The sequence below is a fragment of the Eschrichtius robustus genome, chromosome 6 (assembly GCF_028021215.1).
Source record: "Eschrichtius robustus isolate mEscRob2 chromosome 6, mEscRob2.pri, whole genome shotgun sequence".
Taxonomy (NCBI): Eukaryota; Metazoa; Chordata; class Mammalia; order Artiodactyla; family Eschrichtiidae; genus Eschrichtius; species Eschrichtius robustus.
The window spans coordinates 64,793,970-64,809,992 of record NC_090829.1 but is presented as its reverse complement, the minus strand read 5'-3'; the positions used below and the strand labels follow the sequence as shown (position 1 = coordinate 64,809,992).

Genomic DNA, 16,023 nt, shown 5'->3' with positions numbered 1-16,023 from the left:
TCCCACCCGCGCCCGGGGCGCGCCTTCCCCTCCCCGCCGCTCGCCCGGCCTCCGCGCCGCGCCTGCCCGGGGTTCTGGCTCCCGGGAGCCCCAGCCCCAGGCCGCGACCCGCTTCCGCCCGCCCGGCGCGGGGCAGAAGTCCCGGTAGCCGCGCGGAGCGCTCGGAGCGCGGGGGGCGCGAGGCGAGGGGCGCAGCGGCGCGGGGCGGGGAGGGGGCGCTCGCTCGCTCACTCTCGGCTGCGCACACGCCCGTACAAACTCTCACACAGACACACGCGGGGTGCGCTGCCGCCGCCCGCCGCTGCTCCTCCTCCCGCCACCGCCTTGAGAGGGAGAGAGGGAGGCAGAGAGAGCGCTTTGTCCGCGCGCCGCCGCCCGGCCCGGGACTCTGCCCCGAGGAGGCAGCCGCGCCGAGTCCCCGCCTCCGCCTCTGCCCCCGGGCGGGCCGGGCCGGCCGCGGTGGGGGGAGCCAGGCTGAGGGTGGGGGTGGGTGGCGGGCGGGCGGAGGGCGGGGAGGGGGGGCGGAGGAGGAGGAGGAGGGGAGACGAGGGCAGCGGAGGAGGCGAGGAGCGCCGGGTACCGGGCCGGGGGAGCCGCGGGCTCTCGGGGAAGAGACGGATGATGAACAAGCTTTACATCGGGAACCTGAGCCCCGCCGTCACTGCCGACGACCTCCGGCAGCTCTTCGGGGACAGGAAGCTGCCCCTGGCGGGACAGGTCCTGCTCAAGTCCGGCTACGCCTTCGTGGACTACCCCGACCAGAACTGGGCCATCCGCGCCATCGAGACCCTCTCGGGTGAGCAGTCGGCGCTGTCCCCCTCCCCCCGCCTCGCCCAGCTCAGGCCGGGACGGCGCCCGGAGGGAGGCCGAGCCCTGCGGGCGGCGCCCGGCGGGGTCTTTAGCGCCCGCACGTTCACTTCCACGCACCAGACCTTCAACTCTCACCGCCGGCCCGCTCTTGGGACGGCCAGCTCCCCTCCCCCCACGGCTCCGGACTCACCCCTTGCCCTCCCAGCCGCAGCCCTGGGGCGACCCCCGAGCCTCCCGTAGGGTTCCCGAGGCTCTCTCGCTCTCCCGGGGCACCCCTTGTTCCTCCGGCTCCCCGAGTTGCTTTCCAGAGTTCCCCACCCCCATCCTTAGAGAGCCCCCGTCTCCCCTTCTTCCCTGACCTTCCCGTCACCTCTTTTGTCAGGGACCCCCCCCAAACCCTGCATGTCCTTCTCCCTTGACCGGACCTTACCCCTTCCCGTGCCTCGTGCCCAGGACCTCTCGCCCTCTGGCGTCCCCTGAGCCGCACTCTCCTTTCGAGCCCCCTCCCCAGGTCGCCCCGCGGTCCCCCACTTTTGGCACCCCCTCGGCGCCACCCTGACGATCCCCTCCGAGGTTTCGGGGCTCCCCCCACCCCGCCTTTGCACGACGGCACATCTCTCTCGGTCCTCTCCCGAACCTCAGTCTCTTCTCGCTTGTCTCTCAAGCGCTCCTATTTTTCTCTGAATTTTTTGTCCGATTTTATTGAGAAGAACTCGGGGCTGGGGGCTTTCCGCCGCCTGTCCCCCCGCCTCCCGCTCGGCCAGAAGCACCTTTTTACGAGGTGCCCTGTCTCAACTCGGTGGGGGCCCGGACTGAGAACCGAGAAAGAGGCGACCGGGGGGCCCGCGAGAGCGCTGGAGCCCAGACGGGAGACGGAGAGCGACACACACACAGACTCGCGCGCGCGCGCACTCACCAACTCTCCCTCCCGCACACGCACCGCTCGGAGCCGCGCTCGCCCCCAGGCCACGAGCCTGCGTCCCCCGAACCTCGGCCCGGCCGGAGCCCCTTCCCCACCGGCGCGCGGGGTGGGGGCGGGGCGGCGGCGAGGCCAAGGTGACCAGAAGCAGGCGGGGACCCGGCTCTCGCGGAAGCGGCCCCTGGGGGGCTTCGGCGTGTCTCACCAGGGCCACCGGGAGGAGAGGGCAGGGAGGGGAGCGCAGCGGAGCCTTCGGAGCCCGGATTAGCGCAATGGAGAGGTGGGGGCCCGGAGAGGAGCGGGGCCGCGCCAGCCCTGCAGCTTGAGTTTCAAATGAGCTCATCCTTTCAAATTGGCGCCGCTCTTTATTAAATTTGTTTTTCCGGTAATGCCACCCACAGCTATACCTGGGGTCGGGATCCGGGCTCGCACCCTTGCCACCTCGTCCCGGGGAACGAGGCGACATGGGGCGCCCACCTTTTTTCTCCACTGGGAACCAAGTTTGCCCAGCTCGAGCGGGGTAGGAGACCCCTTGAGGGCGCCCGAAGGCGGAGCCGGAGCGTGGAGTTCTGTGCGTGCCCCTCCTAGCCCCCCGCCGGTTTGATCGCAGGAAGGTTCTGAGTGCTTTAATTTCTGTTTTAAAGGTAAAGTGGAATTGCATGGGAAAATCATGGAAGTTGATTACTCAGTCTCCAAAAAGCTCAGGTAAATATATTTTGCTTAGTTTTTTTGTGTGATTGGTCTTAACGTCTAAATAAAAAAAAATACACTCAGTTTTTTAAAATGTGCTTGTATAGTTTTTTAAAAGGCGTTTGTTTGTTTTTGTAGTGGAGTTAAAATAGTTTAGAAAGCTACATTTTTTACTTTCATTATATAAGGTGTTTACTGTACTTGGAAAATATCTGGTGCCTTATTGGGGGTGGGTGGCGAACACTAGCTGTGTTAAATTCGCTGGGACCGTTTAACTTGTTTATGAAAACTTGCCTCCCACCCACCACTCCCACCCCTGCCCCCCAGCACAATGGCAACAAATGCTTGTCAAGACTTCCTGTGAGATGTTAAGAGTAAATATTTACTGTGTCAGCTAAATTGCTTAACTAAACTTCGCGATTATTGCGATTAATTAGTTTTCTTTTTTAGATACCTTAGTGTTGAATAATAAAATAATTCAGCAAGGGGTCGATATTTTTGCATAGTGCTTTAAACAAGTAGGTTGTTTGGATTAGGTGGCAGTTAAAAGCCAGACTTTTTTAGTCACTGAGACTACTGAATATTGCTTCTGAGCGTTTTCTTGTTGTTGCTGCTTTTAAGATATGTTTGAGGCTAAACAAATATCACTGTGAAATCTATAATTATATTTAAGTGCACTGTTGTTAATGAAGGACTAAAAAGTTTTGTGGAGGTTGGATTTCTCCACAGTGATTTGCTTATATGAGAATGTCTGTGAGGAGAGAATGAGGGAGAACATCTTTGTTTAAAGTTTATTGTGGACTTTAAATTTGGGCCCTTTATATTACTCATTCTAGATTTTTTTCCTATGTGTCGTAATTTAGTTTATATCCCATTCACATACATTTCTTCACCATTAGTCATTAAGTAGCTGAATTGGAGACTCTAAGTGAAGTCTTTGACTTACCACCTTTACAGTTTGTGATTCTCCATAGTGTAACCATTTACTTGATTTTTGCCAGGATTGAATAGATTTTAAAACAAACTATCCCAATTGTTAAATACATAGATGTTTTGCTTAAAGGGTTTCTAAAAATGTGTGCACATTTCCAGATATGTTTTAACTAAGCAACAGATTATCTTTTGTTTGCCAATGATTCCAGTGGCATATCAGAAAACTACTTAATAACTTAAAAAAAAAAGAGGTAAAAGTTATGATTTGCAGTTTCATGTGTAGTATTAAGCTAGTTCTTCTCTCTAGGAAGAGATGTAATGTGCAGCTGATTAATTTTTCAATTAAGTATTTTAAGTTTGTATGCTTTTCTTAAAAAAATTTTTTTTTGCTTGAAAAATCGAAGTTGAAGCTTTTTGATACATTAACTATTCACTGTAAGTTAAAATTACTCATCTTATAACACTTGAATATTGGATGAATATATTGAACAGGGTTTGAAAGAACCACCCAAAATATTTGATGGGTTATGTTTCTATAAATATCTAATTCTGTTGGCTGTATAATTGTTTTGAGGTTTTTTTTTTGGTTATAATTAGTAAAAATCGGTAGAATTTTATCTTTGGTTAGTTGGTGTCTCATTTCATGTTGCAAAGTATATTATTTAATGTTGCAATGTAAGTGAAATACTAGTTTATTCAAAGTTATTAACATCTCTTGAAACTTCTCACAAATATATTACTTTTTAACTTTTTTCTTTCAAAATACAGAGGTTATTTGCTGTTAGATGGAGGGTCATTTAGATGATTTTGCTGTGTTTATATAAGAGTTCAGAATTAAAAGCTTGTCCCAAATTTTTAGTATTAATTAAATAAAGAGCAGTCTAGGACTTATACAGCTCTATTGGTACATGATTTCTTTGAACACTGTGGGTAATATGAAATACCTAGGAGGTAGATTGAAATGCGCTGTGTATGATTCACTACTCTGAAGATGTCTGACATGCCAAATGTATGCATAAGCTGCTGCTGTAGAGGGCTGCTTCATTTCTGATTGGATAGCTTTGATCTTTCTTCCTTTCCTTTATTAGTTTAAAATGCAGAAATTAGTTACTGGTACTGCAGGCTAAGGGAGAGAGAGCTGATGCCTGGTGTTGTGTACTGAGCTCAGACTCCTGGGAGGAGGCAGCTGTGTGTTCTCATGTACAGGGCTCCACCACGGAGGGGACTCTCAAAAACAGGGTACTGTGACATTTGAAACCAAAGCTTTTATGTTATATGGTGACTATTTTGGTGTTCTTTTATTGCACTTGCATGAAAATTAACAAGTTAAAAGTACATTTGTTGGCCTTCAGTCAGTTCTATATGTGGTTTTTGTGTTAGTAGAAGTGAAAATGTGAAGAAAACAATTCATCCTCATTGCTTGCTTACTTAAAAAACCATTCCACAAGTGAGTGCTCATTTTCTTTATATTGTTCTGATTTCTTTCTGTTCTCAAGAATCAGTTTTAATATCTATATTCCAAATAGATTTTTTTTTAACCTAATGATACTTGGGAGGAGATGTTTTTTATCTTAAGTTATGAAAATATTGGCATGCCATTTGCTTACCAATTGGATCTTTTGTTAAATATCATTCTAGCATTATGTTATATGTGCTGTTTTTGTAGACAGACTAGATAGTATTATTTTCTCAGAGTCACTTAGAAGTAGAAAACTCTTTTTTCTTTTGCCACATGTGCTTCATTCTTATTAAATGCAAATTATTGTAATGTAAACCATGTACAAACCATCTATTTTTCTTACTTTCTAAGTTGGCTTCAGGCTCTGTTGAATAAAAATCTTTGATTCTTTTTTCTCTATTCGCATTTCTTGGTAGCATATATGAATCAAAGATTTCTTAAGGAAGAAAAAACAGACAAAGGGCTGTAAAAGTTGTGGAAACTTCCTTGATAGAAATTTCATTTTTGATGTTGATGAGAGTTTAGTTTAAAAAAAATTTATATACTATATGTATCTACACACATGCACACACACACACATTGCATAAATTGTTTTGAGCTAAGACATACGCTAACCTGAATATGCTTTGTAACTAAAGTTGAATGATTCTGTGAGAAACAAAACTTTGAAAAATGCAATTTCTGCCCACTTCTAGGAAGTAACTAAGTGGTGCTAGACATGCTTTCACTAAGATGGTGAGAATACTATGAGGTAGTGTAGGAAAAAGCTATGAATTTGTCTTTCATGAGTTAGAAATCAGTAATTGTGTTCTCTCCAATGCAAATGAATTTGGTCTCCTATAGGAATGTTAAAGAAAACAGTATCTCAATTGTGTTTTGCTTGTATGTACTACATTGTGTATAGTTGAATTAAATACCAAAAAGAAAAAAAAAAACCCAACCACCCAACCTCAAGCCCTCCCTGCAACAAAGGCTTTTGATGGATCAATTTTTAATTTTGTAGCAACAGAAAAGACTTTATTAGGTTAAAATCATATGGTACCCTATTTCAAGAGTTTGTTGAATTAGACATTAAGGCCTGGATTTAATTGTATAGATTCCATGTGTGGATATTTTATATATATATATATATGTACACACACATACACACACATACATATATTACTCTAAGGTTAGTTTTGATTTGTCTTTGAGTTGGACATTTAGTTTCCCATTTTAAAAAAAGGCTAGTAATTTTTTTATGCAGTTCTAGGGAATGCCATAGAAAATTACACATTTTGATGACCTTTAAGAGATAAGTGTTGGAATTAAAATAGAAGCAATAAAGAAAAAAAATTACTTGGTAATTCAGGTTTAAAATTCTAGTTTGTGTTTTTAAAAGACTGGCCATTTGATGTTTTTTACGTTACTTGGTTAAATATTAAAAGCCATTGAAATCTACAAATCAAAATAGATGTTATATGGGGCTTGATTTTCCAATTTGCCAAATTCATATCAATTTTAAATTATATTGTAGTGATTTATAGAAGTACTAGATGGCTAAACACATAAACGTTAATTCTAAAAGGTGATTTGGTGATATGTAATACATTTGTCAAATTGTGTTTTTTTAAATAATAATGTTTCTTTGTAATTATGGCTGGGTATAAGATGACCAGTAAGGGATGGTCTCAGAGTTTGTTTTTTATTATGTTAGCCTGAGATTATCATTTATATGGAGAAGATGAGAGAAGATTAATAATATTTGTAGAACACCTTTTATACATAATGATCTAAAGTACAATATATTTTCTTTAAGAAGAAAAATTTTAAAGGACGTTAGAAGATTTAGAACTAATACATATCAAAATCAACATTTCACTATTATTTTGAGTAAATGTTTTTTATTTTACAGAGGTTGTTCCAGTTTTTTAAATGGGGGGAATGTAAATAACATTGAAATGTGCATAAAAGGGTAGTAATTTGGGCACATTTATTAAAAGTCAAAAAGTTATGAAAATCAGATTTCTATAAGAACTATTTATATACATATTTGATACGTTCAACTTTCTAAATATTTGCTGTCTCCTGCTGAATCACTCTTCCAAGTCTGCTCATGAAATCCTCAAAAATAGATGAGCAATTGGTCAGTTGTTAGAGGACATAATTTGAGCTTAAGTGTATCATCTCTGTGGTTCAGCAGGGTGTGTGCACATGGGTGTGTGTGTGTGTGCGCACACACGTGCGTGTGTGTTTTATGGGAGACAGTAGTTTCAGACAGATGGTATCAAGAGGGAAGAGGAGGATATCTTTAAATTAAACAACAAATGTTCTGGATTTTAGTCCTGACAAGGCAAATGAAAATTGCTAGGTGTTTGAACCTTGTGGTAATTAAAGGGAGTCAAGTGCAATAATATGTGCCTTGAGTGATGCATAACTCTTGCAGGTGGTTAACCTTGTGGGAGCCAGGGCACAGACACCTGTAGTGGCTTCTTCAGTGAGCATGCTCCTGGAAGGACCATTCTGTGGGAAATTTACTCTCCTTCACTTTTGCTTGGATGTCTCCTCTCACTAAGAGAATTGGCAAGTGATTCTGTGTAGGCTTTGATTTTCTGTAGAAGATTTAAGATTTGAATATGCATTTTCATTTAGAAATTCTATACTGTGGAAGACAGTGTATTATTTTGCATAACAAAAGTACTCTGAGAGAATCAATTTCATTAGAAGAAGCATAGTATTGAGCTGGTTTCTTTGGAGGCTGTTAAAAAAGTTGAATAATAAATTTCAAAAATATATTTAAAAAAATTATATTTAAATGCCACCAAAATGTCTTCAGTGTTCTTATTGGTGTTGAAGAAGAAAGTGGTGGGGTTTGGCTAAACCAATTTTTTAAACCAGCTTTCTAAAAATTTTAGTCAAAAGCATAATTTCCAAAAGTTATGATTAACTTCTTAATTTGAAGAATGGGAGAGTTCTGTTTAACAAAACTTGCCCAAGTAATTTGTTAGTCAAGGTTTGTCCTTTTTACACTCAAATTAAAGTTCAAATTAGTTTGGGTGGTCATTCAAAACACTATCACTGAAGAAAACATAATAGCAAATAAACAACGAACACCTACCAGTAAAGATAACAGTCTTTCCTTTCATTTATCACCATTAAAATATTTTTAAAAATCTTTTACTTTATAATTTGACTTCATGCTTACAAACTTGTAATTTTCATTTGGTGGCATGGACTGTATGGGTTCTATTTTGGGCAGCAAAATTGCAGAGTGCTCAGAGCATTATTTTTAAGGTTTTTCTTTTCCTGTTTTGATCATGTACTTTAGTCTGGTCTTTCCATAAAATAGTGAAGAAAAATTGTTTTCTTTTACAGAAAAATTCAGATTTTGTTACTTTGGCTTCCAAAGAGGAGGGAGAATATAATTACTGTTTCTTTAATTTGGTTTAGTGTTTGATGGCATGTTGAGGTGTTGAATAAGTAGACCAGAGAAAATGGATACTTTTGCATTAATAGCAGGCAATCGAGTCCAAAATGATGTCCATCATTTAATAGATATGTTTCTTCCCCAAGCCTCTGGTTCTCACTAAATAATAAGCTTACATTTTGGAGACATGTTTTGTTTATTCTTGGATTTCCTATTTATTTATCTGTTCTATACTTTATTTCTTAAAACGTGAAGATTTAGTTAGAATTTTCCCATTCTGTTTATTATCAAGAATATTTCATAAAATAGGTATTTCAGTAAGTCCAATAAATGAAAATTAAGAGTTCTGATGCATGTTTTAGACTTTCTTCTATCTATCTATATCATAAGAAAATGTTGTACCTAATGACCAGGATAATCTGTATGGGATGATTGCAATGAGAATGATATTTTCAGTTTTTCTTATTATCATACAATTAATGTGTACCAACATGTGAGGATTTGCCTTATGGGGGAAGCTTGGACTTTTAATTTTTGTTTTAAATGTGATCAGAAAGGTAATTTCATGATTCCATGTGTTGACATGTAAATAATACTAGATAAATGTATGTTTCTGTGCCTGCATCTCATATTCACATAGTACTGATAATATCTCAGCCTCTTCAACACATTATTTCATTTATTCTAAATAATAATTATGTGAAGAAGAAAGGAAATTTAATATTATTCCTTTTCTTAGATGAGAAAACTCAGTCTCAGAGAAATTTAATAATTTACCTAAGGTCACATTACTATTAAATAGTAAAGCTAGGGTTAGAACTTCTGATTCTCAGTCCAGCGTACTTCACCTACATTTACTTTGTTTAATTAAAGAAGTTATCTGAAGGTGTTGTAAGGTTCAAAGGTTGCCATTCAAGAGTGATGGAAAGATATAAATATAGATTTGTTTGTGAATCACCCTTTGCAATGATCTTATTCTTAATCAATCCAAATGATCTGTACTTTGTTATAGTTTTTAGGAAAAAAATTAGAAACAGAGGTCATTTTTAAATTACTGGCAGTATCACTATGCTTGCCCATAGACAGAAGTGGGGTATGCCTAACCAAGCAGGTTGGATCTTGATGTTGTTGTTACATTGCTTTTTTCAGTGGTTGCATTCCTTGTGTTATGACATAGGACATTGCTGAGAAAGATGTTTCAACAGCTTAGCCACACAGATTACACAGGTAGCCCTGGTCAAGACCATGTGCCACATGGTAAAGGAAAGTCAAGCTCAAGGAATCACTTGGGTGGGTTCGTCCCAGGTTTCAGCCAATCCATTGCTAGAGGGCAGGACTGTTTTGGTTTAAGTGTTTTCCTGGTAGCTGCCAAGTCTTTCCTGAGATTTGGTGTCTCTCTCTCTGATTCACTTTCTGTACAGAATATGGCCTTTGGCCTCTCCTGTGGGAGTGAAATGAATGTTAATAGGATAGCATCCCTAAAGTTCTCTGAGTTCCTCATTAATGATATAGTCACTCAAAAGCATATACTAAATAACTAAGCATGTGAAGAACAGTCCATTTCCCCTTAATTGTGAACTTTTTCTGCATTTATCCTCGTTTCCTTTAACTTTTGTGTAGTATCATATTTATGGTTGTGGTGGAAGGGAGGAAGGAATTATCAAGAAAAAGGTAAGTGAAAGAAGATTATTTCCAACTCCCTGGGCATTTCATTTCTTTAACTTAGTAGAGCCCAGAATGGGGTATTGCATGTTCTGTGGAATTCTGACTCAGAAGATGGGGAAAAGGAAGAAAGGTAACTAATACTTGCTGAGTAGTTAATGTGCTAGGCATTGGGCTAGGCCTTCTCCATATTTTTTTGTATACAGCTGAGAGAGATCTGAATTTCATCCGTTTCACAGATAGGGCTGTAAAGCTTTGGACTCCAAAGCAACTCCTTCTTCTACCCGACCAAACCTGCTTCAAAGAAGCAGTGGGCGTCTTACCCTTGCTTACCATCTAATTTGTATACAATAACAGCACCCTAGCAATAAAGTAGAAAGTTGTGATAATGTGTACATAGGTAATAGAGTAACTTTGTATGTTTTTCCTAACTCAGAATTAGAGCTAAAGTTTACATGTATACAACAGATATGCTGAGGAAAATAAAGGACTGAAGTTTAGTATATTTTTAATTTAGTGTAACTGAAAGCTGAAAAGTGTTAGTCATAATTTGAAGAAACTTTCTTGAAGTAGACCTATAGTAGAGGCATTAGTAATAACTTAAAGATAAAAGATTTTAAAAAAATCATTGTGGTTGAAAGTTAAGTGTAAAAAACATATGTATGCAGTGGGGTGGGGCGGGGGGTAGGGAGGGTCTGTATTTATGCCTTTGGCCCAGATACTTTTTTTAAATCCTGGAAAAAAGCACCTCAGACTTTTTTGTGTAGGACCTAGAGTATTGCACAAAGTGTGGCATGCTTTCATTTTTATCTGTATATTTTTAAAAGTGTCTATGATTTGGAGACGGAAATACGGGATTCTTGCAAATTATCTTCTATAGAGTGGTTCATCTTACTAACATTAGAAAATTTTAAACCTTTTAATTAATTAGTTAATTAATTAATTAATGGCCGCGTTGGGTCTTCGTTGCTGTGCACGGGCTTCTCATTGTGGTGGCTTCTCTTGTTGTGGAGCACGGGCTCTAGGCGCGTGGGCTTCAGTAGCTGTGGCTCGAAGGCTCTAGAGAACAGGCTCAGTAGTTGTGGCACACGGGCTTAGTTGCTCCGTGGTATGTGGGATCTTCCCGGACCAGGGATCGAACCCGTGTCCTCTGCACTGGCAGGAAGATTCTTAACCACTGCGCCACCAGGGGAGCCCTTAAACTTTTTTGACAATGAAAGATTCTGAAAGCACAGGGAGTAGAAAGGTTTGTATCTTCTTTTTGATACACTACTTAAGCATATTATGCATTCATGACTTTTTTTTTTTTTTTTTTTAGTAAATAGGACTTGAGATACAATTATACTACCAATGCAATGAGATATACAAGAATTTTGCTTCGTAGATATAGAGGTGGTGCTTTTTTGATAAGAATGTAATTTTATGAAAAAAATTTTATTATGAGATGAAAAAATAATTAGGCTTTTCTCAGTCAAGAATATTATCAGAAAAGATTTTTATTACCACATTTGTATCTTCTCTTTTACTCTTTCTCTTTGAAAATAAAGCAAAAAAATATTTCATTGAATCGTGGTTCTGTGGACAGGTTAACCTCAAACCAACTCATGAAATAGAGGCTATTTCAAAAAAGCTCACGTGAGGACAGGCTATATAGTTTTTGTTATGTGGAGACATTTTACTTTAGTCCCTCTTGATCTTTGTGATTTTAACAATGCATATTTGAAAAATGGATGTTTTGTCTCTTCATTGTGTAGATAAGGTTTTGGAGTAAAAGGGTCTGTGCATCTTTACATGAGAGAGTCGGAGGTAGATGATGAAAGAGTTTAACACTGAAAAACTGGAGTTTAACCTCTTCAATTATTAAGAAGGAAGGGAAGGAGGAGGGAAGCAAGGAAGGAGGAAGAAAGGAGGAAAGGAAGGAAGGAGAGAAAGAGGGATGGAGGAAGGGAGAAAGGATATAGATAGCCGTAGAAGCATAGGTGACTGAACTTTGTCGTGCAGCTTGTACGGTCTGTAATTCCAGAGCATGTGGGAAAGACTGGTACTCACTGGTGGTGGGTAGGAGAAAGTAAGTGATTCCATTGGTGGTAGCAGGACCAGGAGTCTCACACAAGTTGTTCTTTGACTTTTAAAAACCCTTAGAGTATGTGGTTGGCCTGCCCCACAAACGGTCTTATATTTCTTTCTTTGAGGCCCTGCACTGGCCAGTTCCTCTCTCTTATTCTCCTTCCCCTTTGTACTTCCGCAGGGATGGCTGGGCAGGACTGGAAGGTGCCTGGTGTGTGGGGCCTGCCTCCAGCCTGGTGCCCCCTCGCTGGCGGAGTCTGGGGAAGTGGGGAGGTGTGTGTGTGCTTGCTCAGTGTGCTGGAATGTATGGGCTCTGTGGCTCACGCTTCCTCGGAATGTGCCACAGACACGCTTCTCCATGGTCTCCACGGTCCTGGGGGTCAACCCTCATAAGGTTTTGTGAGTAGTTGAAAACTTGGGATGGAATTTCCCAGTGCTGAAAGTTTAGGCTACTCTTTTTCCCCCCTGAAGTGGATTGGTGGTTATTCTTTGTAAAGGAAAAAAAATCTACTAACAACAACAACCATTGAAGAACAGAAAAAAATTTGTGGGTGTGTAAATAACCTGGCCTTTCTCCTGGATCCAGCTGTACTCTTTTTTTCCCCTTCTCTTCAGACTGATAGTGATGTCTTCAAATCATGGACACTGAATTTGTAAACTAAGCTCTTTAAAACTCCCCGAGTTGTGTCGTAGCTAAAGATGATGAAATCAAGGATCTTTAGAAACTAGGTTTTTGTGTTTTTTTTTAAAATAAACTTTATTTATTTATTTATTTATTTATTTTTGGCTGCGTTGGTTCTTCCTTGCTGCGTGCGGGCTTTCTCTAGTTGCAGTGAGCGGGGGGCTACTCTTCACTGCGGTGCGTCGGCCTCTCACTGCGGTGGCTTCTCTTGTTCTCTTCTCTTGTTGCGGTGGCTTCTCTTGGGCTCTAGGTGCGCGGGCTTCAGTAGTTGTGGTGCACGGGCTTAGTTGCTCCGCGACATGTGGGATCTTCCCGGACCAGGGCTTGAACCCGTGTCCCCTGCATTAGCAGGCGGATTCTTAACCGCTGCGCCACCAGGGAAGCCCGAGAAACTAGGTTTTAAGCTCAGATTTTCTAAAATATAGGATTTAATCTCCTTTCTAAGGAATAAAAAACAAATTGCTGGTTGGTTAATATTCTTTAAATTTTTTAGTTGCTTAATATTTTTAAAAAATTTAGATTTTATTTATTTTTTTCTTCACAAAAGATTTGAAATGACAAGGGCACTGGTGGCTCCATTATTTGAAATAAAGACAGGGATTTAGGTTTATGAAGTAGATAAGTTAAAAAAGAATTTTGTTGTAAAGGTTATAAAAGACTGAGAACAGGTGGCTGGTTCTAATGTAATTCTTTATACATCTTAAGAGGTTTGCCAGGGAAGAATTAGCTCTTTGGTTCATTGATTTTTGTATTAATGGTTTGCCATATGTGTCTATTTCGATAGTGATTTCAAAACAATAATTCTGATATTGAAAATGATTTGTGGCTTTAGTTCACCTATAACAATCATGGTCAAGGTGTTAATACCTGCCTTAAAAATTTCCAGGCCAGAGTCACATGTTTTATTCCCCACAGCCGTGCTTTTAACAGAGTGTTCCACGGAGCCTTAGGATTCTGAGGAGATGCCAAATTTATGGGAAGAGGGAGTGGACATATGTACCTGTGGGATCCTGTCTTCTTACCAACCTTTCATTTGGAAGACAGCTGCATTCGTTGTTGTTTTATATATTGGAGTTTGGTCTAGAATTTGGATTAGAAGAGGGGTTTGCTGCTTTGAAAAAACAGTTTGGAAGTATCCATCCTATAGTATGTAATTCTGGGCCTTGAGTCCATTCCTTCCTTGATCAGGTATTCTAGCAGATGCAAAGCTCTTTCCTGAGGAAAGTTTAGACCCTGCCTCCCTTACTTCTGAATCCTGTGGAATGGCCTTCCATCTTCTGTCACTTTCGCTTTAGTAACAACTGTTTGCTTTGCCAACTGCATGCCAGACTACTAAATCTATGGATTTTTCTACAATCAACAGCACAGATTGTTTGCACTTCAGGAACTTTCCAGGGAGCTCCTTGGGCAATAATTGTACTCTATCTCTTGGCAGAGCCATTAGAGTCCACTGACTTTGTACAGTGATGGGTCTGGTGACATGGGACCCACCCATTCATCAAGAACAAGTTTTTGCTTTAGGAGGTGCAAGCAGGATAGCCTTCCTACCCCTTGTTCAAGCAGAGCAGCCCTACTTTCATCTGTTGTGTATGTTGGGGTTCCATGAACACAGAGGTGATCTTCAAAATATTTTCACCTGGGTAGAGTGGATGCCCAACAAATCAGAAGGGACATGAGCCATTATACTCTTAACATGCACTTCTTCAGTATCAGTCTTGCATGTATGATTCTTGTTTAAAAACAGGATATTACTTCAAAAAATATGTATTATTTTTTTGATGATTTCTTAACTTATGGCCAAAGACTCTTGGAGGGAGTCCTTATAGTCCTGAGGGAGAGAGGGAGAGGGAGACTGGGACACTGCCCTTTGAGCTCTCCTCCATGCCCCTATGCTTCACCACTCTAACTTCCTGCAGATTGGTCTTCAAAGATTGATGATTTCATAATATGCACTCAAGTTTTATAGTAATACTGTTCTAATAGACCACCATATATTTACAGGGGTCCACACTTAGATTCCTGCAGATGACATAAGTGGTGGCAAAGGAGGGGTGTTCTATGGAGTGTAGGAGGGGTAGCTATTAGCTCCAACCTTTTTTCCCCTTCTCTTCAGACTGATAGTGATGTCTTCAAATCATGGACACTGAATTTGTAAACTAAGCTCTTTAAAACTCCCCGAGTTGTGTCGTAGCTAAAGATGATGAAATCAAGGATCTTTAGAAACTAGGTTTTTGTGTTTTTTTTTTAAATAAACTTTATTTATTTATTTATTTATTTTTGGAGAGTTCTTATTTTAAATATTTAAAATTTTCAACCATTGAAAAATTTTTGGAGACACTGTGAGAGTCAAAGAAGACAGCAGGTTAATCTGGCTCATGGGTTGCCAGTTTGCAGTCTCTGCCACATGAAAGTCAGCATCCTCTGCAAAATATTGTTGAAAACACTCTGTTACGTTTAGTATCTCTTACCTTTAAGGCTGTCTGTGAGTGAGAGGGGAAAGTCCTTCTCTTGATAAACTGGATAAACTAGTATGTCTCTTATCCAATGATGATAGCTGTTTGGAAGCTCAAAACTAAAATTAGGTCTCAGAGCAACCATCCTTCGTCTAGTTTTCTGGAATAATTATTTTCTCCATTAAAGAGTACCCTACTTTTAGCTTTATGATAGAGATCTTATTTTGCTTCTGTTGTATTTAGCCATCTAAAATCCTTTCGTAAATATAGAATGTACATATGCTGAATATGTGACACTCTTATAAGTTTATATAGTATTTCAGAATACATGTTCATGAGAAAAAAATAAGCCTCTATTTTCATATAATTGGAGGAACATGTTTCCATATCAGTCTAAATTCTTCTCCAGTTAAACACTAGGCCAACTATAGATAATGTTTTAAACCATTTCCTAAGAAAATATGATTCTCGTATGTCCAGCAAACATTTTTAAAAATAAGAACTTGAGTTCTGCCTATAAATCAACATCTGATATAAGGCAGGTAGTTTTGAAAGCATAGAGTGTACTTGGTAGAAAAATTTGGTGGTGAAAAAAATATGCTTTTAAATATGTTTGAAAAATGTTTTGGTTACTGTTGCACTTTCTTGTATTTAAGTTGAGGAAATTGAAGGCCATATGGATTCTGCTTCTGGGCCCTGGGTAAATACTCATTAAGGCCAAACTAAATGAGAACTGCCAATTGCCTAAGGGACCTTTTTAAAAAAAAAGAAAAAAGAAAAACAAAAATCTTCTCTGACAGTTGGAATTAGCATTTTTTAAATGTATCTTTTTGTTCTATAATTTACATACATAATGAAATAGCCCATTAGTGATCACCATAATGGTGAGGTAAAGCCCTTGTCTTGGAGAAGTTAAGTTAGCAAGTCATCTATGGTAAGGCA

General features: G+C 40.5%; 1 protein-coding gene across 4 annotated transcripts in view; it reads left to right on the top strand.

Annotated features, from left to right (window-relative positions):
* The first annotated feature begins 541 nt into the window (after positions 1-541).
* Positions 542-16,023, top strand: part of IGF2BP2 (insulin like growth factor 2 mRNA binding protein 2) — a 165,076-nt gene continuing 149,594 nt past the window's right edge. For 2 of the 4 annotated variants that reach the window (XM_068546399.1, XM_068546398.1), the window contains exons 1-2: positions 542-796; positions 2,374-2,434. In XM_068546399.1, coding sequence (XP_068402500.1) covers positions 619-796; positions 2,374-2,434 — 239 coding nt within the window. In that variant the 5' untranslated portion in view covers positions 542-618. Of the gene's footprint in view, positions 797-1,748; positions 1,867-2,373; positions 2,435-4,495; positions 4,592-16,023 lie in introns of those variants that run through there. The other 2 variants (XM_068546401.1, XM_068546400.1) reach the window with 2 other exon arrangements.